The sequence below is a fragment of the Equus przewalskii genome, chromosome 12 (assembly GCF_037783145.1).
Source record: "Equus przewalskii isolate Varuska chromosome 12, EquPr2, whole genome shotgun sequence".
Classification (NCBI taxonomy): Eukaryota; Metazoa; Chordata; class Mammalia; order Perissodactyla; family Equidae; genus Equus; species Equus przewalskii.
The window spans coordinates 24,305,646-24,331,802 of record NC_091842.1 but is presented as its reverse complement, the minus strand read 5'-3'; the positions used below and the strand labels follow the sequence as shown (position 1 = coordinate 24,331,802).

General features: G+C 39.9%; 1 protein-coding gene and 1 pseudogene across 2 annotated transcripts in view; one reads left to right on the top strand and one right to left on the bottom strand.

Moving 5' to 3' along the window:
• COG7 (component of oligomeric golgi complex 7) overlaps positions 1 to 26,157 on the bottom strand; it is an 81,148-nt gene that overhangs the window by 33,542 nt on the left and 21,449 nt on the right. For both annotated transcript variants that reach the window (XM_070568314.1, XM_070568315.1), the window contains exons 5-9: positions 16,194 to 16,276; positions 15,312 to 15,434; positions 5,265 to 5,463; positions 1,181 to 1,308; positions 102 to 256 (exon numbers count right to left, since the gene is read on the bottom strand). In XM_070568314.1, the coding sequence (XP_070424415.1) occupies positions 102 to 256; positions 1,181 to 1,308; positions 5,265 to 5,463; positions 15,312 to 15,434; positions 16,194 to 16,276 (688 nt within the window). The remainder of the gene's footprint in view (positions 1 to 101; positions 257 to 1,180; positions 1,309 to 5,264; positions 5,464 to 15,311; positions 15,435 to 16,193; positions 16,277 to 26,157) is intronic.
• Positions 20,301 to 20,415, top strand: LOC139074983 (U6atac minor spliceosomal RNA; annotated as a pseudogene).

Sequence of the window (26,157 nt, the reverse complement as noted above, 5' to 3'; positions counted from 1 at the left end):
CCCCAGGGTTCACAGCAGGAATAGAAGACACGCTCATTTTTAATTGGGACAGATATCGCCCTCTGCTGTGGCCGGCCCTGTCCCCACTCCCCTAGCCTTACTTGGTAAAAAGGGATTTCAAGGCTGTCAGCAGGCCGCAGGTCCCCAGGCCATTGGTGAATCTGATGCATCTGTCAACGGCTGCAGACGCCAAGCCAAAGAGCTTGTTCACGGAGTGGCTCAGCTCCTGCACACAGTCAATGACCTCTCCGTGCTCCTGGGCAGCAAATACGTACAAACAAAAGGCGCCTCAGACTCCAGAACAGGTGAATAGACAACACGAAGACGGGGGAGACCTCCAACCCTCCTCAGGAGAAAATCACCTAATAGGGACACCAGTGATGCAGTCCCAAACTGCGACAGCTCTTCAAGAGCCTGACCCAGGGAAGAATGGTCTCAGTGCCCAGTGAGATCAGAGAAATTAACTCCTAGCCCAAAGCATGATCAAATCTTGATATGCATCTTTATATTTTTCATTTCTTTCCTCTTTTGCTGTGGCTAAGATAGCATCTCTCACTCTGGCACTCAAGCTAGGATTCAAATTCTTCATATCACACACTCCAAAAGAATGTAGTAACAGGAAAATGTTTCGTTCAGGGGCAAGAATGTAACTGAAGTGGAACAACTTTCTAGGTATCTCCCTAGAAAACGGAAAAATGGCAGGAGGCAGATTTTAACTACTGTAAGATCAGTTCTTCAATGTTGACTCACCTCATGCTAGACAACCTTACTATCTGCCACGGAAATGACCTCTGTTCCCCCCGGGTGCCCACACAGTGAACCCGCCCCTACAGCACTGTCCATGAATGCTTGGCTCCTGTGCCCATTTGCATATCTGCCTAAACAAAAGAATGCAGAAGCAAGAAATTACTAAATCAGGGAAATAATCAACTTATCCCTCTTGTTTTGCTAGACCTTCATTGGGGATTTTAAATGGAAAATTGGTAGCATATCTGTGCTCTCATTTTACATTTGGATTGCAAGAGCCCATGAGGCACTTAGAGCCCATGTTTTGCACATCTGTTCCGCCTCTTTGCACGCCCGATGCCACCTCACACCTTCTCCAGTGCATCTCACCCTCAACCCTCTGCCTCGCAAACAGACTGATTCCTAATGGCCACTGGCAGGATGATGACATTACCAAAGGCACGGCGCTGATCTGGATGAGGAGGTTTTTTTCTTCCATGTCGCCATACTTCAGCTGGTAGGGTTTGTACGGACCATACACAGCATCCACCAGTTCCATGACTTTCACCAAGTTGTGGTCATCTTTAGGGAACCAGAAATTAAAAGCAGCAATGAACAAAGAATTGGAAATTAATTGTTGGAAAACAACAGGTGAAAGGTACTCTACTAGAACTTTTCCTGTTTCATCTTAGGGGTGACTACATTTTGTTAATTTGCTTTTATCATTCATGGAAACTTAAACAATCATGTCAGTAAATATTTCGATAAATTTGGGCTTTGTGTATTATTTGCCTAAAGCACTATCAAAGACACCAGCCCCCTACTGCTTGTTGAGTCATGCTGTGGTGGGCGTCCCACATAAAATAGAGGAAGATGGGCACGAATGTTAGCTCAGGGCCAGTCTTCCTCAGCAAAAAGAGGATTGGCAGCAGACGTTAGCTCAGGGCTAATCTTCCTCAAAAAAAAAAAAAAGAGAGAATCCCTGGTGCCCAGATCTTGGTTTCTAAATACAATTTCCCTCTAGAAAAAATCAAGCTCCTTGGGAAAATGGCTGATTCCAGGTTTGAGGCAGGGAAAGTACAGGTTCCTGGAATAGTTTGTGCCAAAAAGCAAGAAAGCACTCAAAGATTGACAGGATATGTCAGAAAGATACAGCTGCCAGCTTGAAGGCACAACCACTAACCAAATTTGAAATAATTTGAGTCAAAATGAATAATAATAATGGATCATAATACAATGATCCAAAATAATCTATGAGTTCATAGTAATATTAAAGAGAACGAAAGGAAAATCTCTTCTTTACAAAAGAATGCCGGCAAATAGATGTAGAAGGAATGAGAGAATTAGGAAATCACTACTTTATAATCAGCAGTGTTAAAAGTTTATTCAGACAAGGATTATCAGTGGATGCTAAAGTCACTAGGCAAATGTTTCTTATTGCTATGGGCTCAAAGCATCACCCCACACATAAATTACTTATTGATTACAAAGAGGAACAGATAACTTTACATTAGAGAGATCTGGCAGATACATTTACCAAGTGATTGATCCAACTCATCACCAAGAATTGGATATGATGTGTCTCCTGATGTGATGCCATAGGAAGTACACATGCAGTATTCTTCCCAAAAATGTTTAATTTAAATCTAATCATGAGGAAACAATCAGACAATTCCAGAATACGGGACACGCTACAAGAATGTAGACTTCTACTCTGTATCCTTCAAAGATATCAGTGTCATGAAAGACAAAAGAGAGATGAGATGACTGTTTCAGAGTGAGAGATTAAAGAGACAGGGCATACAAATACAATGTGTGTACACCGATTGCATCTTAATGGGAAGAAGAAGTGGGGAAGCAGCTATAAAAACTTATATGGAACAAGTGAGAAAACTTCAATACAGATTGTATACTAGGAGACAATATTAAATCAGTACTAAATTTCTTGGGTTTGATAATGCTAATAAAATATTCTATTAAAGACATATTTAGGTATACACACTCATGTAAAATCTGTATATGTATATAATTCAAAATACTGTTTCTGGATGGTAAGTCAAGAATGACCTTTTTCCTTCCTTGTATTTTCTGGATTTTTCTATAATGAATACATATTGCTCATTAATTATAAAGTAACAAATTATTTAAAAGATTTACTTTCGATTGCATAATCTTTTATATATTTTGAATTATACCATGTACATGTATTAATTATTAAAATAGAAAATATGTCAAAGGCAAAATATAAAGTTAGAAAATATATTTGCAACATACTTGATAAACAATGGGAAAAAACTCTTATTATGTAAGGATAAATTTTTAACATTGGTTACTTCTAGCAAGTGGGATTATAAGACTTTCATTTTGTGTGACGGATTTCTATATCACGAATTTTTAGAACATGTACTTTGTTGCTTTTTATAATATATTTAATAATATATTATTTTAAGTAAATTGCACTTATATATTAACCAGAAATAGATTGAACTCTCAAACAGAAAAATAGGCAAAAAAATAAGCAATTCAAAAGAGAAAAAATATAATTTTGATAATAAATTTTCAAACTTGCTGGTAATCAATGAAATAAAAAATTAAAATGATATATCATTAATTGTCTAAGAACCTGGCAATGATGGGGAAGAAAAACAAGATAGAGTCTAGCGCTGGAGCCGGCATGGGAGAATGGGCACCCTCATTCACTACAGATATACATGAAAATAGGTAGAAGCCTCTTAAAGAGCAAAATATGACAAATATTTTTAAAATGTTCATTTCTTAGCAACTGTAATTTTTAAACTTATCCTAAGGAATAATCAGAGTTGGGCTCAAAAATTAATGTATAAAGGGGACGGCCCCGTGGCCTAGTGGTTGAGTTCCATTCGCTCTGCTTTTGCAGCCTGGGTTTGGCTCCCGGGCACAGACCTACACCACTTGTTGGCCGCCACACTGTGGTAGCAACCCACACAGAAAAAAAATAGAGGAAGACTGGCAACAGATGTCAGCTCAGGGCGAATCTTCCTCAGCAAAACAGCTCAGAGCAAATCTCCCTCAGCAAACAAAATAATAATAAAAATGTGTAACATTGTTCATAACAGTTTTATTTACAATAGTGAATAAAAAAATTAAAGTAAGCCATAGTTATCAAGTGGTCATTAAAAACCATGTCTTAGGGAAACATTTAATGACATAAAAAATGCTCATATTATTTTGACCAAAAAAGAGAATATAAGATTGTATACAACCAATATTTTAAAATATGTATATGTGTGAGTATGTGCATATATGGAAAATGTATATTTTTATTTTAATTACTAAGATGAAATATAACAATGTTGCCAGTGGCTCTCTCTGAGTGATAAAGTTATGGATCATTTTTATTCTCTATTATTTTTATTTTTGAGTCTGTTTGCAAAGTATTTTTATATTAAAATAGACTTTTTTGAAAACCTCAGTAGGAATCATTAAAACTCTGAACTTCCAAGGTGACAAAGCCCTTTTGCATCTGGTTCTTGGGAGGCTGGTTCTCTCTTTTTCAATAAAGTCCATCACGAGTGGGAGGAAGGCAATCTGTTCCCTGCCCTTCTTCATTCCACCCTGCTCCAGAAGGACGCATGGCCTAAACACTCTTTAGCCACTTGGACAACGGCATCCTGGTCCCCTGGAAGCTGACCACATCCACTGTGCCTCTCCCATAACCAAGGCCTGACCACAGAGTGTGCCAAAAACACCTATGAATCATCAGGAACCCGAACAACAAACACACTCCCTGGAATGTACGAGGTAATTATACATGAATGTAATTAAAGAGAATAACTATTAAACAAACCAAGTTAGTGACACACAGCAGCCAAATGGTAGAACAAGGCCTTCCTGAAGTGATTTCCTGATTTGACAGCAGCATGCGTCAGGAGGTCTGTGTTACTTAAAAGTTTACGATGCTTTTAACATAGACGGAAACCAGCTGGGGAAATGTCACCCCTGAACTGTTTGCCCAAATGGGAACAAGAAGTGCTCTGCTCTCAGATGCAGCTGGGAAAAGCCCATCTTCCCTATAGCTACCCTTCGTCCTAACATAGCGTCCCTGCCTCCTTAAAAACTTGCTGCTGCCCCATTTAAAAGCTACTCTAACCCATTTGTTCTCTTAAACTTACTTCTTAAGTTGAACTGTCTGAGGTTTTATGATGATTTGAAATGGAAGAGGACACTACCCTCTCAATGTAACTTGCTGCCAACTCATTGCCACTAATGCCCACCTGCCTCGTTCACATTCTAAGCCCCTGTAGAAGTGTCCATCACTTCCCCAGAGTGTGTAAAGCACCTCGGCAGCGCTAGTGCTAGGTAAACATATTAAGCAACAACTATTTCCATAAGAGCAATGTTTTCATGGAAAAGCCTTCCATATCTGTTGAGAAGGAAAACACTGATCCCTTTCATTTCTGTAAAATCAGTCACCTGAAAAGGCAAACAAACCCAGGCCCCAGAAGCTTCAAAAAGTGTGAGTAAAGACAAACAAGAGAGCTGGGAGGAGGAATGTTTACGTGGGTGGGGAAGCAGTGCCATCTCCAACCCCTTGGCAAAGTGGGCAGTGGCATCGTAGAACTCCAGCAGTTTGGTGAGCTCCAGCTCAGGTGCCGCCCGCTCCACACCGGAGCTGAGGCAGATGGGCAGAGAGGGCACCAAGGCCCCCAGGGTCTGAATCAGCAGCACGGTCACCACCTCGTGGGGGTTCTTGAAAACCTGCAGTGGGAGAGAGGGACCTGCGTCAGCAACCGGGAAAAAACAGGAGCATACCCTTTAAAGCAGCAGTCTCCTGGACGGCTCGAAGGAATCCCTCCGGTGTCCAGTCAAGAGCTATAAGCCCCAAGTTTTCCTCACTGCAAATGTGAACATGCTCAGAAAGCCAAGTAAACTGGCAGGCCCTGCAACTTGTCCAGAACAAGTGGCTACTTCCTGTCTACCACTCGCTCCAAGTGCCTATTTTCAAATCAATTAAATGTAGTATTTAGATGGTCAGCAAAAACTGGCTAGAGAGAGGATTGTGAAGATGACAAAGCAGAAATTGGGAGGGTATGGAAGGAGGGGAACAAAACAGAATTAAAGAAGAGTAATTTACTGAATCGGAGTTGGAGGGCCTTTAAGCAGATTTGCAGACCAGCCTGCAGCCACCTCTCCTCTTGACACAGGTCTTCAGTGAAGATGGATTTATCTTTTACTCTTAAGGACCACCAAGAATAGTGTATCCAGAGCCTTTTAGATCGTAGATTCACTTATTCATTGAGGCTTTTTTTCCATTCTATATACTACAGATATCTTGGACAAAACTTGGATAATGGACGCAGTGAATTTAGAGAGGGATTCTCATCGACCCCCACTGTTGATTAAATGCTTTCTTATAACATAATTCAAATATGCACAAACATGAAATAAGATATAAGACTGTTCTTGTGTAACTCTAAGGTCAAAAATATATAAGTTTAAAAACGTACACGCAACAAATTCAAAATTTTGTTAGAAAATACCATAAGATAAATAAGAATGAAAACACTACAGGGCAAAACTTATGGGATACCACAAAAGCAAAGCTAAGAGGTAAATTTATAACTGTAAATACATACATTAAAAAGAAGAGATAAATCAATGACCTAACTGTACACATTAAGGAACTAGAAAAAGAAGAACAAACTAAACCCAATGATAGCAGAAGGATGGAAATAGTAAAGATTAGAGCAGAGATAAATGAAACAGAGAACAGAAAATCAATAAAGGAAATCAATAAAACTAGAAGTTGGTTCTTTGCAAAGATCAACAAAATGGACAAATCTTTACCTAGATTGACTAAGGAAAAAAGAGAGAAGACTCAAATTACTAAAATCAGATGAAAGTGGGTAATACTACCAATTTTACAGAAGTAAAAACGATTATAAGAGAATATTATGAACAATTGTATGTTAACAAATTAGATAACCTAGATGAAATGGACAAATTCCTAGGAATACAATTTACCAAAACTGACTCAAGAAGAAATAGAAAATCTGAATAGACCTCTAACCAGTAAGGAGATTGAACTGGTAATCAAAAACTTCCCAACAAAGGAAAACCCAGAACCAGATGGCTTCACTAGAAAATTCTACCAACATTTAAAGAAGAATTAACACCATCCTTCTCAAACTCTCCCAAAAAACTGAAGAGGAAGGAACATGTTATGGTCTGAATTGTGTCCCCCTCAAATTCATATCTTGAAGTCCAAACTCCCCCGGTACCTCAGAATGTGACTGTCTTTGGAGGCAGGATCTTTAAAGAGGGAATTAATAAGGTAATCCGGGTAGGCCTAATCCAATCTGATCTGTGTCCTTATAAGAAGAGGAGATTAGGTCACAGACACACAGAGGGAAGACCACGTGAAGACACAGGGAGACGCAGCCGTCTGCAAACCAAGGAAAGAGGCCTCAGAAAAAACCCACCCTGCCAACACCTTGATCTTGGACTTCTAGCTTCCATTCAGAATTGGGAGAAAATAAGTTTCTGAGCCAGCACTGATGGCCTAGCAGTTAAAGTTTGGCATGCTCCACTTCGGCGGCCTGGGTTTGCTTTCTGGGTATGGAACCACACCACTCATCTGTCAGTAGCCATGTTCTGGCAGCAGCTCACACATAAGAACTAGCAGGACCAACAACCAGAAGACACAACTATGTACTGGGGCTTTGGGGAGGAAAAACAAAAAAAGAGAGGAAGATTGTTAACAGATGTTAGCTCAGGGCAAATCTTTCCCAGAAAAAAAAAAGAAAAGAATTTCTGTTGTTTAAGCCACCCAGTCTGTGGCATTCTATCATGGCAGCCCTGGAAAATTAACACAGAACACTTTCTGACGCATTCTATGAGGCCGGCATTACCCTGATACAGAAGCCAGACAGACACTAAAAGAAAAGAAAATTATATACCAATATCCCTTATGAATACATATTCAAAAACCCTAGACAAAATACTGGTAAGCCAAGTTCAGCAGCACACTAACAGGACTATCACCATGACTGAGTTCTCTCCAGAATGCAAGATGGTTCGACATATGAAAATCAATCAATGCAATACATCACATTAACAGAATGAAGGAAAACACATGATCATCTCAATTAATGCAGAAAAAGCATTCAACAAAATTCAACACCATTTCATGATTAAAAAATTCAGTAAACTAGTAATAGAAAGGAATTCCCTCAATATGATGAAGACCATATAGGAAAAACCCACAGCTAACACAATACTCAATGGTGAAAGAATGAAAGCTCTTCCCCTAAGATCAGGAACATGACAAGGATGCCTGCTTTTGCCACTTCTATTCAACATATGGCTCTAGCCAGAGCAACAGGACAAGAAAAAGAAACAACAGGCATCCAAATTGGAAAGGAAGAAATAGTTATCTCTGTTCACAAACGACACAATCTTGCATGTAGAAAACCCTAAAGAATTCACACACACACACACACACACAAAAACTGTTAAAGAGTTAATAAACAAATTTAGCAAAGTTGCAGGATACAAAATCAACATGCAAAAATCAGCTGCATTTCCATACACTAGGAATGAACAATCAAAAAGGAAATTAAGAAAACAATTCCACTTACAATATCATCAAAAAGAATAAAATACTTAGGAATAAATGTAACCAAAGAGCTGAAAGACTTATACACTGAAAACAATGAAATGCTGCTGAAAGAAATTAAAGACGACAAATAAAATGGAAAACATTCCATGTTCATGATTTAGAAGATTCAATATTGTTAAGATGGCACCACTCTCCAAAGGGATCTACAGATTCAATGCAATCCCTATCAAAATCCCAATATGCTTTCTGGAGAAATAGAAAGACCCATCCTAAAATTCATGTGGGATTTCAAGGAACCCCAAATAGCCAAAACAATCTTGAAAAAGAATAACGTTGGTAATCTCACATTTCATGATTTCAAAACTTACTAGAAAGCTACAATAATCACAACACTGTGGTCGTGGCATAAGGATAGACAAATAGCCCAGTGGAATAGAATAAAGAACCCAGAAATAAACCCTCACATACATGGTTAAATGATTTTCAACAAGGGTGCCAAAACCATTCAGTGGGGGAAAGGACAATCTTTTCAACAAACGGTGCTCAGAAAACTGGATATCCATATGCAAAAGAAAGAAGTTGGACCCTTACCTTACACCATACACAAAAACTAACTCAAAACTAATCAGGGAGCTGACCCTGCAGCCAAATGGTTAAAGTTCTGTGTGCTCTGCTTCAGTGGCCTGGGTTCACGGGTTTGGATTGGGGCACGGACCTACTCCACTCATCAGCCATGAAGTGGAGGCATCCCACAGACAAAAAAAAACTAGAGGAGGATTGGCACAGATGTTAGTGCACAGCAAATCTTCCTCAAGCAAAAAAAGAGGAAGACTGGCAACAGATGTTAGCTCTGGGCGAATTTTCCTCCACCAAAAAAACCAAAAATTAACTCTAAATTAATCAGATGTAAACATTAAGAGTTAAACTATATGGGGCCAGCCCCGTGGCCGAGTGGGTAAGTTTGTGCACTCCGCTTCGGTGGCCCAGGGTTTCACGGGTTCGGATCCTGGGAACGGACATGGCGCCGCTCATTGGGCAACACAGAGGTGGTATCCCACATGCCACAACTAAAAAATATACAACTGTGAACTGGGGGGCTTTGGGGAGAAAATTTAAATCTTAAAAAAAAAAAAGAGCTAAACTATAAAACTCTTAGAAAAAAACATAGGGGGAAATTCTCATGACCTTGGATTGAGCAATACTTTCTTAGGCATGCACCAAAAGCACAGGCAACAAAAGAAAAAAATAGATCACTTGGACTACATCAAAATTTTAAAATTTTGTGCATCAAAAGGCACTATCAAGAGAGTAAAACAACAACCCACAGAATGGGAGAAAATATTTGCAAATCATACATTGGATAAGGGCTTACTATCCAGCATATAAAAAGAACTCCTACAATGCACCAACATAAAAACAAACAACCCAACTCAAAAATGGGCAAAAGACTTTAATAGACATTTCTACAAAGAAGATAATACAAATGGCCAATAAGCACATGAATAGATTATAATATCATTAGTCATTAGGGAAATACAAATCAAAACCACAATGAGATACCACTTCACACCTACTAGGATGGCAATTACCAAAAAAATGGAAATGACAAGTGTTGGCTAAGATGTAGAGAAATTGGAACCCTCATGCACTGCCAGTGGAAATGTAAAATGGTGCCGCTGTTGTAGAAAAGAGTTTGGCAGCTCCTCGAAACATTAAAGAATTACAGTATGATCCAGCAATTCCATCCCTAAGTATATATCCAAAATTGAAAACAGGGACATAAACAGATATTTGTACACCCATGTTCACAGTAGCATTATTTACAATAGCCAAAAGGTAGGAGCAATCCAAGTCTATCAACAGATGAAGGGATAAGCAAAATGTGGTAGACACATGCAATCGAATATTATTCAGCCTTAAAAAGGAATGAAACTCTGATACATGTTACAAAATGGATGATGCCTGAAAACAATTTGCTTAATGAAATAAGCCAGAGACAAAAGCACAAATATTGCATGATTCCACTTATGTGGGCTATCTAGAACAGGAAAATTTATAGACAGTAGAACAGAGGTCATCAGGGGTTGGTGGAGAGGCGAATGGAGAGTTATTGCTTAATGGGTACAAAGTCTGTTTGGGATGATGAAAATTTCTAGAAACAGATCGTGATGACAGCTAATCAACATTGTGAATGTACTTAATGATACACAACTGTACACTAAAAAATGGCTAAAATGGTAAATTTTATGTTATGTATATTTTACTACAATAAAAAAAATTTTTAACTATAAAACCAATAAAATTCAAAATAAAAGGACAGATGAAGATGATGTTGTACTGCGACTGAACCGCCCTTTCGTCACTCATTTGATCTGACTGTCACAGGGAGTTCTTCTGAGTTCAGCATTGTGGTGTGTGATGAGAATTCTCACACTGCTTCTCTCTCTGTTCAAACACTAAGAAGACTTTAAGATGGCTATGGCATTAAACAGCACTGACTCGACACCACCACTTATATAAGTGTTGAGTTTGTCTCTATTGTCTTCTCACTGGCCCCCAAAAGGACAGGGGTACCCACGTGACTTTCAACACAAATGCACGCACTGAAATCGCACAGCAGCAACTGGTTATAAAGTGGTCATGTACACAATCCAAAAGATGCTTATATTTTTTCTCAAATTATTACCAAAATGGAAAACAAAGTTTTTAAATTCTCTTGGAAAATTCACAAAACTTCAACAAACACCTTTGTAGTTTGATAAACCTCCCTGTAAGAGTCTGAGAGAAAGAAATAAAGAACCCAACAAACCCAACAAATAACAAAACAACCAATTGATATTTCCTGAGCAACAGTCTCCCAATGATCTACTGGATGTCCCCATTAAGCTGAGCCACTCTCACTTGGAATTCAGAAGTATCCCAAATTGGAATTCATTATTTCCTCACTGACCTCCCCCAGACCTGTTTCCCTCAACTTCCCTATTTCTGTCAGTAGCATCTCCACTCAACCAGAATAAAAATCTCGCTTTTGACTTTCCGACTTTCAGTCCCTTTGTCATTTGCCAGGTCATAACAAAGGTTCACTCTTGAACTGGATGCCTTTTACTCCGTTACCACTACCCTCCTAGACAAAGCTTCCTACCTTGTCTCCAGTCTTTCCTCATCAAGTCACCCTATACACCACCAACAAATTCACTATTTTTAAATGTTACTTTAAAATTTTACTTACGTTTTAGATGTTTAAATATCGCAAGATTCACAAGTTATTAACATCTTGCCACGTTTGCTTTATCTCTATCACAGATATCACGACATATCACCTCAGCATGTATTTCTTAAAAACAAGGGTATCCTCTTACAACACTACAGCTAATCAAACCCAACCTTGATGTAACACCTTTACCTACAGTATTCCATGTTCAAACTTCCCCAACTATCCCTTTAATGCCCTTGATAGCTTTTTTGTCATCATGCAGAATCCAATCAAGGATCACACAATTACATTTAGTTGTTAAATTTTTTTGTCTCCTCCAATTTGAAAACAATTCCCCAATTTTTTTTTTCTTTGATGACATTGACATTTTTGAAGAGTCCAGGACAGTTGTTTTGCAAAACTGTCTTTAATTTGAATTTGTCTTTGTGTTTCCTCATGATAGCATTAGGGTTAAGCCTTCCTGGCGGGCAAAATATATAGGTGATGTTTTGACACCAAAGTCATTCTTAAAATAGTAATGTCATCATTCACTTATTGCTCCAGGGTCTCATCATCTTCTAGAGAAAGCCAAACTCCTGTGGCTTAAATTCAAAGTTTCTCCACTGTATGTTCCCAGTCCCTACACACATAGTTGCACATACAAACCCGCCTCTCCAGCCAACACACACCCTCACTAGCCCCCAAACACGCTCATGTGAGAGAATCATTAAGACCTTCAGATATCGCCCAGTCCAACTTCCTCATTTGACAGAGGAAACATTTTACTACAAGAAAGGAAGGGACCAAAGGAAGAGACGAAAACTATTCTTGTCCAGAAAAAGAAATCCTGACTCCTCTCTATGTACAGTGAGAAAGGAGTGAGCAATGAGTATCTACTTCACTCATCTCCTACTTAAATGACCTGGGGGCAGGAGGAGGAATTAGACTAAATGCCTCTAGAAGAGTTCTAATTGGTCAGTCAGCTGAAACCATTAGGTTATATCCTAGAACTTCAGCGGCATTTTTTTACGCATGTTTCAAATAAAGCACGCTGGGTCCCTTACACTCAATGGTGTCCCTTTTCCTTTAAAGTGATCTGGGACAAGGGATTTTCTGGCAAATGGCCAAAGAATAACCAAAAAGTTCACAGACTACAAGACCAAACTTACCAAATAGGGCTACAACATTAACCTTAATAGCCCACGCAAAAACAATCGGACTCTACCTCACACTATATACAAAAATCAATTCAAGATGCACGATAGACCTAACTGTGAAAGCTAAACAAGCTTTTAGAAGAAAATGTAGAAGAATATCTTTGCAACTTGGGGGTCGGTAATGGTTTCTTAAGACACAGAAAGCAATAACCACAAAAGAAAAAACTGACAAATTAAGTTTCATCAAAATCAATATCTCTGCTCAAGCCATAAACTGAAAGAAAATATCTATCAAATATATCAAACAAAGGACTTGTATCCAGAATATATAAAGAACTCCTAAGACTCAATAAAAAGAAGCAAATAACCCAATTTTTTTAAATGGGTAAAAGACCTGAACAGACACCTCACAAAGGAAGATATAAGCACATGCAAAGATGCTCAATATCCTTAGTCATCAGGGAAATGCAAATTAAACCCACAATGAAATACTACAACACACCCACCAGAATGGCTAAGATTAAAGAAGACTGATAACATCTAATGTTGGCAAGGATGTGGAGCAATCACAACTCTCACACACTTGTGTTGTGGAAGTGTAAAAAGTACAACCACTTTGGGAAAATGTCTGGCAGTTTCTTATAAATTTAAATATGCACCTACCCTAAAACTCAGCGATTCCATTCGTAGGTATTTACACAAGAGATATGATATGAACAAGTGTATTGACAAAAAAACTTTTAGAATAATGTTCAGAGCAGCTTTATTCATAATAACCCAAAACTGAAAACAGCCCAGTGTCCAACAATAAGAGAATGAGTAAACACACTGGTATATTCGTGCCACATAATAGTGTTCAGCAATAAAAAGGAAGAAACTACTAATACACACAACATGAATAAATCTCAAAAACAGGCTGAATGAAAGAAGCCTTACCAGAAGAACACACACTGTAGGATTCCATTTATATGAAATTCTAAAACAGGCTAAACTAATTTATGGTGGAAAAAAAATCAGACCAGTGGTTACCTTCAGGGATGTTAGTGCAAAGACTGGGAAGGAGCATGAAAGACCTTTCTGGGGTGATGGTATTGTTCTGTATCTTGACAGGGGATTAGGTTACACAGGTACCTGCATGTGTCAAAACTAATCAAATGGCATATGTAAGACCATTGCATTTCACAATTTTACCTCAAAATAAAACCATAAACAAATATTAGCTGGTTGATATGCCTGATGTTTGCAACTTACTTTGAAATGACTCAAAAAAATAAGATGGGTCAATGAATGGATAGACACATGGATAGAGGGATAGATCTGTGATAAAGCAAGTACAGCAAAATGCTCACTGTCGAACCTAGGAGGTGGGTACATGGGTGTGCACTGTACAAGTCTTTCAACTTTCCAATATGTTGGAAAATTTTCATATTAAATTACTGGGGAAAAAATTCTGAAAGAGACAGATTCACCCTGGCGCCTTTGGTTTCCTTTCACACTATATTGACCTTCAGGAGATGACAGCCACCTATCATGCTTACATCTGGAAAGAAAATGGCCATGGGCCAATGTATAAATTAGCACAAACTCACATCTTACAAAATTTGGGATGAGGCCCCAACACAAGCCTGAGAAGCCTCAATTCTTTTTCTTAAATGATGAAGGACATTTGTACCCATGGACATGAACTGTATTTATCCTTGTGATACAAGCAGTAGAAGAGGCAAGGACACACAAATGAGTATGGACAGACAGGGTCATTGAAGACTGACGATTACGTAAAAACTGTGAAACTGCTACAGGAGGCTATTTTTTGTTTTGAGTTTTTGTTTTTTGTTTTTAAGTCTGAATTAGGTTGGTTCAAGGAGAAAGAAATAAGGATGGAGAAGAGTGCTTTAACCACCTGAATGACAAGACCCTGTACAAGGAACTCTCTCCAACTACAGTCAAGTTCATTTCAGCAAATGACTGATGAACATTTGAAGGGTGATTCACAGCTAATCTTGAAAAAAATATAACAATCCACACCATAAACAGGCCAGTCAGTCATTACTCTAAAAGAGGGCCTAGTGCACCTCCTGGCATCAAGACGAGGGACTAGCTCATACGCTTTCTGCCTGACAATGCCCAGAGACTTTGGGAGAGTGAGTGACGCAGAGCTTCCATTTGAAGTGAGGGTCCCCCTCTCCCCTGCATCAGAAGATGCCTTTAAAATGAGACTCTTCCTCTAACTCTGGTGCACTGTGAGAACAAGGGAAACTAACTTTAGGCCAGGTAAATTTTACCCGAAGTTAAGATAAAAACAATCATGTTCACTCAAACACCACCTGACTAAGGGCCTCCTGCTTTCAGATCAGAAGATAATGGCCTTCAGGAATTCCAGGCTCCCTCACGGAACAAGCAACATTGTCACATTAGATTCTACTTAAGATACCGATAAGAGTGATAAGAAGAGTTTTAAGGAGACCTAAAGTTTTACTGCCTTGTGTGTCGAAGCATGTCTTTTAACCCCTTTGGTGATGGCAGCAAATGGGGAGGGTCTTCAAGGAGGTTCTTTTGCTCTGCAGTTGAGAGAGACCATACCCACTTGCTTGTGACCCCGGGCTTTGCTCTCCCTAGAACCCAAATGAGCTGTTACCTGCGTAGCCCATTGGCTTTGCGTGTGCCAAGCACCGAGCAAGGCGTCGTAGAGCCCAGTGAGCTGCCGGTCCAGGGGGAGCTCACTCTGACACAGCTCTTGCCAGGCTGCTAAAAGCGGGACCTGCAGAGGCAGAACAAAGGGCCTTACTGGGTACACCCAGCCACGCTGCCTGGTGAAACTGCCCTGCCCTTCGACCAAGGCCAGGGTGTTACCTCTGCCTATCACCCCGGGCAACCTGCTTCCCACTGATGGCCACTCACTTCAAACGAAGGCAGAAAAACGCATTTACAGTCACCTGCTCTGATCATCTCTCAAAGTTGGAATCTGTTGCCCTCTAAGTGATCCTTTCTCTTTCTATCGTGCCCCCAAAGCATGGCAGTGTATGTCCACTCACCACGCTGCCACTCTTCTGAACAGACCTTAGAGGTGTGCTTCAGCTTCACGTCCTAACACTCCCGCTTAAAAGACACATGAGCATTGGACCTGAAGGAATTAGGTTGGCCCAAGAAGCTGGCAAGGTTTTTAAAAGTAACCTAACTTCAACGAGCCTTGAAAATACGTGAAATTCTTATGCCATAATAAAGCTTAAGACATGAATCTCCCTTAGAAGACAAAAATGGGAAAAATTAAAACAACTTTTCAGTCGGTAAATGAAATCCAGTTATAAATACAAGAGAGGCTAAAATCGATTGATTATTCTTTTTCCAACTGACAATTAAATGAATCTACAGGCTGGACCAAGAGCACCCCCTATCGGCTAATTAAAGGAAAGAGACCAGAGGACGAGGAGGCAAACATTTTTACCTTCGAGAATGAAACTGGGATTCTGTGCCCAGGGTTATAAGCATTCCACAATCATAATCATTCACAGCTTCTCACCTTGTGACACTTGTAGTAATATGCAAGAAGCTGGGGCATCCGGTCAATTTCAGTAAAAATTTTCACAAACGCTTTGGACTGATCTAAAGGAAAAAGTATAAAACAAGTTCATACTGTTAGCAGGTTTTCTGCTGCAGCCAAGAAAAAGAATTCTCCAGGATAAACGTGGATATATATAAGCCAGGATTCAGAAGTTCCCACCTAGACAATGAATTAACTCATGCATGGAAATCGTAAAAACGAAAAATTTAAGGGCAGAACACATGACTCAATCAGACCCATAAGCTCTGGCTTGTTTAGGATAATGCATCAACAAGCATCATTAATATAACTAAGATTATACGTCAGCAAAGCAATCGCTACATATGAATAGAAAAATGAGTTCAGGTCAGGGAGGGGCCGGGGCGGGGCGGGCTGGGCTGTAAATCGGAGGAGGCTCGCTCTCGGATTGTGCAACGGCAGGGTGAGCTCCTCCTTCACTTCTGTGCTTGCGGCAGCTCACCTGCCTCACCTTGTCCTGGCCTGACTAGAAACAGGATGTCAGCAATAGAAGAGTATCGAAAATAAGCATGAATCGACCTCATTTTCCAGGCGAGGACACTGCAGCCCAGAGAGCTGCAGCCACCTGCCGCTGAATGGCAGGACGGCTAAACCGTAGTACAGGTTGAACCACATGAAAGTCCTGCTACTCAATCATTTCTGACCTACAAAAACAACAATTTCATACAGCACAACTGAATCCTTATATGAACTAAAAAATACTGACACAGGGGCCGGCCCGGTGGCGCAGCGGTTAAGTTCGCACATTCCGCTTCTCGGAGGCCCAGGGTTCGCGGTTCGGATCGCCGGTGCGGACAGGGCACCGCTTGGCGAAAGCCATGCTGTGGTAGCTGTCCCACGTATAAAGTAGAGGAAGATGGGCATGGATGTTGACTCAGGGCCAGACTTCCTCAGCAAAAAGAGGAGGATTGGCAGTAGTTGGCTCAGGGCTGATCTTCCTCAAAAAAAGAAAAAAAAAATACTGACACAGGCAGACCTTCTGTCAGGTGTCAAGAGCAAATCATGCTCTTTACCGCCCCCAAGGCCTTTGGATTTACTATATCTGGAATGATCTTCTGGCTCTCTGTGTGGCTTTCATCTTACTAGAAGGGCCTTTCCCAATCAGCCTACCTAAATTAGGTTCCCCCTGCTATTCCCTATCATATCTTCCCCTTCACAGAACTAATCACAATCTATATTATTGTATTTAGTTACTTGTATAACAGCTTATCGTCTTTCTCACCCTCGGAAATGTCAGCTCCATGAGGACCATGACCTTTCCTGTCTTGTTTCCCTGTTCTTAGAAACTAGCACAGCAAACAGCAAGTACTTAAAAAATGCAGTAAATTAACGATTGTTTTAAACAGCATTGTTTTTCAGCATTATAAGCAGCATGCATGGTGGAAAAAATGGAAAACAGAAAAAGAAGAAAAAACTGCCTATAATCCTATCACACTGTTAAATATTATCAACATTTTGGTGTATATTCAAAGAGTATTTTTACAAAGAAAGTGTTACAATGTGTCCTGCTCTAAATATATACTCACAATTTAAAAAATTTCTATCCAACAGAGCAGACTTTGTTATTTCTTGAAACAAATAATAAAGCATAATTTGCCAACATAGCAAACCCATTTACTAAAAGCATTATAAAAACTTGAAAGTAATAATATGTGGGGAGGCCAGCCTGGTGGCATAGTGGTTACGTTTGCATGTTACGCTTTGGCAATTTGGGGTTCCCCAGTTCGGGTCACAGGCGTGGACCTATGTACCACTTTTTGAGCCATGCTGCAGCGGGCATCCCACATTTAAGTAGAGGAAGATGGGCACAGATGTTAGCTGAGGGCCAATCTTCCTCAACAAAAAGAGGAGGGTTGGCAGTGGATATTAGCTCAGGGCTACTCTTCCTCAAAAAAAAGAAGTAATACTATGTGGGTCTTTAGCCCTTATAGAGGAATTCCATTTTTTCAAGATTAGTACATTAAATTAAACAGACAAATTGGTAAAACTGGGGGAAGTTCCTGATTCGGACAACAGAAAGAAACAGGAAATCCACTTTGGCAACCACTGAAGGACTTCCAGACTCCTGCCAATATGCCCAATTCAATTCAAAAATACCCCTGAGCACCTGCTGCTGCAGGGCTTCCTGCCGGGGACCACAGGGCCTTGTGGTGGACTTGTTATTTTTGCAACTCCACACCTACTGCCCTTCTTCTGCTAACAGAATTCTGGTTTTTCTCTGGGGAACTGTGCCTCTGCCTCCCATTCTCCATCTAAATATTTCCAGTGGAGCTGACTCCACTCGTGGCTCTAGGATGTGACCCAGGTCTGGCCAAACAGGGCCTCAAGTGATCAAATGCAATCAAGATTAATTCTGGAAGCCCTTCTTGAGCTGTGAGAATGGACGCCTAGAACCGCAATGGCCACCACATAAAGAGTGTGCCTGGAAGTAAAGCCAACACACAGAGAGACAGAGCCAAGAAATGAAAAGAGAGGGAGACTGGGTTCTAATGACATCGTTTGTGCTCCTGGATCAAGCCAGGCCGGCAGCAAGGACTACACCTGAATGTCTCAGTTCCATAAGCCAATGTATTCTAGTTTTTTTCCTTTATGCCAGTTTGAATTGGGTTTCTGTCACTTGCAACCAGAAGTATCCCAAACTGATACAAGTCTAACGTGAATAAATGTGGTCCCTAGTCTCTATTTCATGTACCCAAAGTGCAATATATATGGCCAAGAGGTTCTTACCATGTCATATTAACAACTGACTTTTAATTACAAACAAAAAACAAACAATCTTATAGCGCCAATAGGAAGCAGCATGGACATTAACAATAAAAAATAAAAGAGTTCCCCCAAATTCACTTATATTGCTTTTGCCTATGATTTCACATTCTACTTAGACATAAGGAGGTATTTCTTACAAAGTGCCCTGCACATAGGAGGTATGTCATAATTACCCCTTAAATGAAATAAACATATAGGAAAAAATGCTCCTAAAACATTTCCCCCACTGTAGCAGTGCGCACTTCACCCTGTTTCCTCCTAGGTATAGACGGCAGGCAGCACGCCCTTAGGCAGGTGCCTGAGAGAGCTGTCCTTCACCCTTCTCTGACTCTCGGTTGCTCATTTTCCCTGGAGAAAGAGAATATCTGCTTGAATGTGGGAGTAAACACAGTCAGAGGTGAGGATAATATCAAAGGCCTCAATGCGCAGAGTAGGCAATAACATTAAAAATTCACTGTGGCTAAGCCAGCTGTCCCACTTCCATTCACAGGACTTCTTCCAAAGCTTTTCCATTCACGTAACCTCACTTTAACCTCAGTACTACCCTATGAGGTCAGAAGATGGAGAATCTGCCAACAGAATAAATAAGCTGATCTAGATCACACAACTAGAAGAGCCAAGACCTTGATCAGGTCCCTGAGACATCATCTAACTTCTGCGACTTGTCCGAAACAACAACTGACAAAGCAGTTGAAATTTAAAGCATTTTTCCCTTAGATCTTTAAAGACATTGCTCCATTCCACTTCAGCACAGACCTCTGCTAAACTAATTTTTGCTACTTTGTAGGGGAATTTTTGTTTTTGAGGAAGATTAGCCCTGAGCTAACATCTGGCCCACCTTCCTCTATTATTTTATATGTGGGACTCCTGCCACAGCGTGGCTTGACAAGTAGTGCATAGGTCCACACCCAGGATCCGTACGGGTGAACCCTGGGCCACCGAAGCAGAGCACGAGAACTTAACCACTATATCACGAGGCTGGCCCCAGCAGTTGAAATTTAAGACTTTAAATCTCAGATCTAGCAAAGAATCCCAGGAGCTGTGCTTGTCCAGACCACAGAAGAAGAGAGCTCCAGAAGGAAGGCCTCTAGGGAAAAGGGAGAACTCAGAAGAAGGCCCTATTCCCATGACACAGCATTTGGAAAAAACTAAGGAGTATGGATGGCAGGAAGAAGGAGAGGGAAGAAAAAGGCGATCAGAAACTTGAGGACAAACACGTAGCTTAATAGGAAAGGAACCAAAAACATAGTACACGACCTGACTCCGCACAAATGAACTACTGTGTTGTATGACAGGGGAGAAGGTTAGCACTCCCTTTGACAAGCGTGGCTCTCAGGCCTGACTACACGCAACGAGCATTTATAAAGTGATGATAATTTAAACACTATTGATTTAATTAAAAAAATAATGGTATAGGGGGAAAAGGGGGAAGGGCGGGAGGAGTGGAATGACAATTAAATCCTGAGCTATAACAATAAAAATCAATAGATAATGCCTAAAATTTATACACGAAAAAATATAATAATAAATTTATTATGCAGAAAAATAAAGTGAAATACCAGAGAAAGACAGCTCTAAGGATTTTAAATGGTGGCCTCCTGGGATGGGGACTGGGGAACGAGGCAGGAGAGGAAGAGAATGCTACTTCTCCCTGTAAGACCTTCAATACTATTTAACTTCTCAGCACTACAAGGGATGGGGAAAAGTAACCAAATTCAAGGAAAAGGAAAAGGAAACCAACGAACTCATATGCAGGTCTGGACTTCCAATTTGTAGTTTAGCTGAATCTGCTGAGCTGCAGGGCTTTTTAGAAATGATGCAGCTCTCAATCAAGCAGAGTCTTCAGAAGTCCCTTCTTGGCCTTTTGGGAATTACTCCCTCTGGACCACTGTGAGGGCTACAGGGTCTTGCATGAGAGGTCCAAGAGAAAGGAAGGGATGTTCACTGAACGCTCCTCGGGACCAGGAGCTGCACACCTGCTGTCTCTAATCCCCACAAGACTCGTATGGTGCATATTCCACCCTCATTTTACTGAGGAGGAAACTGAGGTCTCATTGCTAATACAAGCAGCCCAAAGATTTAAGACTAGGTCTATCCAAAAGCCAACACTCCTTCCACTCTGCTGCACCTCAGGAGACTTACTAATAAATTAACAGCCATGAAATTATTTCCTGAATAGAAACTGCTTAATCTGTTGAAGGCAAACTATGCTCTGCCCCCACCCTTCCTTTCCAGCCTCATCTCTGACCACTTCCCAACATTCACTCCACTAAAATGGGTTTAATTACTATTCCCCAAACAGTCCCAGTTTTCCTATTTCTATACCATTCAAATATATGTTGTTCCCTCTGCCCCAAATGCTTCACTTCACCTATCAAAATCTTAGACCCATGGCAAAACGCTCATGCTACATTGCTAAGCGGGGGCAAAAAAAAGATACAAAATTGTATATACTCAATGTATATACTTTCCTTAAAAGGTATATGTACACAAAGGGAAAAAACTGGAAGAAAATGCTAATAGTCATCGCTGCATGGTAAGTTTACTGGTAAATCATTTTCTTCTTTATATTTTTCAAATTTTCAATAATCTGTATTAATTTTAGAATCAAAACCAATTTAAATAGTTTTTACATTCAGGTACCTTTCAAGATTCTGCACATCTATTAGCTCTTTCATAAAAACGTCCTCGATTTTCCTTCATCCTTTTCTTCACCCTGGGAGGCCTAAGGCAATTTTCACATTCTCTTATATACTAAAATTACTTGCGTACTTTTTCTCTCCCAGCCTCACCCTCAACCAAGCTGTAAGGTCCTTGGGATAGCAACCATATCTTCTTCATCTTTGTATTCCCTGCTGTTTTTCACATAATTAATATTTGAAAATAATATTTATAAATCAGTTATCCCTTTGAAAATTCCTACTCTAATTATACCAGATGGGAACTATAAAAAAGCAAACAAACTGAACTCCTACATATTCACATATTTGGTGATTTGAGGAATAAGTAAATAATTTGATAAATATCAGCATTCCACACATAGCAATGGGTTCTGAGAGCCCAGTTACGGGTCTAATATCATGTAGTTTCTTACATATCTCCCCAAGGGCAGAGGAAATGACTAAACCAAGTATTTTCAGCTTACTGCTGAAAAGACAGGCAGGCAGTTTCAGTGCGGTCCCTCAACACACTGCAGCACCGCCTCTGGCTCTCATCTGCCCCCTTCTGGCCAAAATGTAGATGCTGCGGTCTTAGAATTAAATTAAAAAGAAGGAAAGAAAAAAAAGGAAAAAACGCCGAGCTAACGGGTGCCCAGCTGTTTTAGATCTGCTTTGTTCCCCTTCATCTCTTGGAAGCCCAATAAACTTCTGAGAAGGAAAAGCTGTAACAGCAACCACTGTGGAGACAACCCAGCTAAACTTCAGAGACCCGCCAGCAGATCTCAATTTAACTGGCAGAAATCCATAAATTAGAAAAGGACTATTTGCCTTTAAAAATGCTTATTATTTTCATAAGATCACTTAAGTAAATGAACCTTCCTGCTACATGTAAAATTATACTACAAAAAGTTGCTTCAACAACTGAGTTCATTGGTTGTATAAAACGAACTAGGCCTGTATACTTGGAGAGTGTCAGTCTGGGAGAGAGATGGAAAAGGGTAATATGCTAGGGATGTACTAATTTATCGGGGATTTCCCTTTAAAAACTGATAGATAAAGAAGCAGCTTGGCCTTCCTGGAATTAAAGAGCACATTACTTTTGGCGGGGAGGGACCCTTCCTGATACTCACCAAAATTAACCACCAAAAGAAAAACCCAATACCACTCACTGATGTTGAAGCCAGAAAAATGTCTGTACTACGAACTTCAAAGGAAGCCAATCAGATATTCGACCATCTTGGCCCCAGATGAGTGGGGAGACTGGGAGAACCCCAAACGTAAGCATGGAGTGTGTGGTAGACAGGTAAAGGCCCAGAGCAAAGGGAAGCCTGGGCAAGGCGTGGGAAGAAGGCCCGGCTGCACTTCAGCCCAGCAGTGGGCACAGCCCACAGGGCTGGAAAGCGCCGTTTTCCCCCTTCTGAATCAGCATCCTGCCTACAAAGAGCCGGGTCTGGAATCAAGCCTGATTCAAACTTGTGAACGAAAACTCAAATACAGCTTACCCCCAAAACCAAAGCCCATGATCCTGACCCAGAGGGCATCATTCAAACCTGATGACAGCTCCAAGGAGCCAACTCACCCAGAAGGAAAGGAAAACCACTTAAATTCATGGAGCCCCCATTTCCCCCCAACTCCTACTTCCCAACCCCACGTAACTGGATGAACACCTCAACCACACAACTGAGCTCCAGGGGTCTGTAGTTGCAACAAATCCACGACAAACTGTGAGGAACAAAGCTGCCAGACGGCAACTTTCCAAAGGCCTAGCTCCTGAGCTAGAATCCTGGTAACGAGGACCAACAAATGGGGAAGATGTGGAATGAAAAGGCTGGCGATGAGTAACGAAGCCCTTCTCTTTAGGCAACTGCAGAGCACAACGGAGAACGGAGCCTTTAAACCAAGGGAGAGAGAAAACCTCTCAACAAAGTCCAGGAAATGAGGAGGGGCTTCCAAGGAGATCCCATGCACACTATTTTTCAGGAAACAGCAGGCCCAGAAAAAAGCACCCACATACAAATATGAATCAACAAAACACTCAACGATGGGACCTATGTAAAAGTCTCCAGGTGGGGGAGGGGGAAAAAGAAGAACAGAGCATGCAGAAGGTGCATCAAGAGAGCACTTTGAAAACAACCAGGGAGAGAGAAGGAAGCAGAGGACTTAAACACCACTATAAACCAATTAGACCTAACAGACGTACAGAATACTCCACCCAGCAACAGCAGAATGCACATTTTTCTGAAGTGTCCATGGAACGTTCTCCAGGATAGACAATATCTTAGGCCAGAAAACAAGCCTACATAAATTTTAAAAGACTGAAATCATATAAATCATACAGTGTTTTCCAATCACAATGGGATAAAACTAGAAATCAACAGAAGAAAGAAAACTGGAAAATTCACAAATATGTGGAGATTAAAGAACAAAGCCTTTTTTTTCTTTCCCAAGATTGGCACCTGAGTTAACAACTGTTGCCAATCCTCTTTTGTTTTTTTCTGCTTTTTTCTCCCCAAATCCCCCAAGCACATAGTTGTGAATATTTTTTTAGTAACAACAAACTCTTAAACAAACAATGGGCCAAAGAAGATACCACAAGGGAAACTGGAAAATATCTTGAGACAAACGAAAACAAAAATGCAACATACCAAAACTTACAGGATTCCACAAAAGCAGTACTAAGAGCTAATTTAGAGCTGTAAATGCTTACATTGAAAAAGAAAGATCTCATCAACAACCTAAACTCTGCATCTTAAAGAACTAGAAAAAAGGACCCAAAGCTAACAGAAGAAAGGAAATAATAAAGATTAGAGCAGAGATAAATAAAATAGAGAATACAGAAGCAAAAGAGAAAAATCAACGAAACAAAGAGTTGGTTCTTTGAAAAGATGAACAAAATTAACAAACCTTTATTTAGATTCACTCAGAAAAAGGCAAAAGACTCAAATAAAATCAGAAATGAAAGAGGGAACATTTTACTACCAATTTTACAGAAATAAAAAGGATTATAAGAAAGTACTATCAACAAAAATGGATAAACTAGATGAAATGGACAAATTCTTAGAAAAACACAACCACCAAGACTGAATCATGAAGAAACAGGAATTCTGAATAGACCCAAAACTAGAAAGGAAAATGAATCAGTAATCCAAAACCTCTCAACAAAGACAAGCACATCAGATGGCTTCACTGATGAATTGTACTAAACACTTAAAGAAGAATTAATGCCAATACTTCTCACACTCTTCCTAAAACCTGTAGACATCACAACCTACAGACCAATGTCCCTGATGAACAGTAATGCAAAAATCCTCAACAAAATACTAGCAAACCAAATTCAACAGCACATTAAAAGGATTATCACCATGAGCAAGTAGGATTTATTCCTAGGATACAAGGGTGGTTCAACATATGAAAATGAATCATTATAATAATATACCACATTAACAGAATGAAGGAAAAAATCCACATGATCATCTCAATTGATGCAGAAAAGCATTTGATAAAATTCAACACTTTCATGATATAAACACTCAACAAACAAGGAACAGAAAAAAACTATTTCAACATAATAAAGGCTATATATGAAAAGCCCCCAACTGATAGAAGACCATTTCAAACTTTTCCTCTGAGATCAGGAACAAGACAAGGATGCCTACTTTTGCCAGTTCTATTCAACTTAGTACTAGAAGTCCTAGCCAGAGCAATTAGGCAAGAAAAAGAAATGAAGAGCATTCAAACAGGAAAGAAGGAAGTAAAATTACCTTTGTTGGCAGATGAGATAATCTTATATATAGTAAACTCTAAAGATTCCACAAAAGAACTAATAAGCAAATTCAGCCAAGTTGCAGAATACAAAATAAATACACAAAAATCAGTTGTGCTTCTATGTACTAACAATGAACAATCTGAAAAGGAAATTAAGAAAACAATTCCATTTATAATAGCATCAAAAAGAATAAAATACTTACGAATAAATGTAACCAAAGAGCTTAAAGTCTTATACACTGAAAATGAGAAAACACTGCTGAAAGAAATTAAAGAAGACACAAATAAATGGAAAGAGATCTCCTGTTCATGGATTAGAAGAATTAATATTGTTAAGATGGTAATACTACCGAAAGCAACCTACAGATTCAATGCAATCCCTATCAAAATCCCAATGGTGTTTTCAGGAGAAACAGAAAAATCCATCCCAAAATTCATATGGAATTTCAAGGGACCTCAAATAGCCGAAACAATCTTGAAAAAGAAGAACATTGGTAGTCTCACATTTCATGATTTCAAAACTTACTAACAGCTACAATAATCAAAACAGTGTGGTACTGGTATAAAGACAGACATATAGCCCGATGCAATAGGATAGAAAGCCGCAAAATAAACCTTCACATATATGGTCAAATGATTTTAAACAAGAGTGTCAAGACCATTCAATGAGGAAAGGACATTCTTTTCAACAAACGGTTCTCAGAAAACTGGAT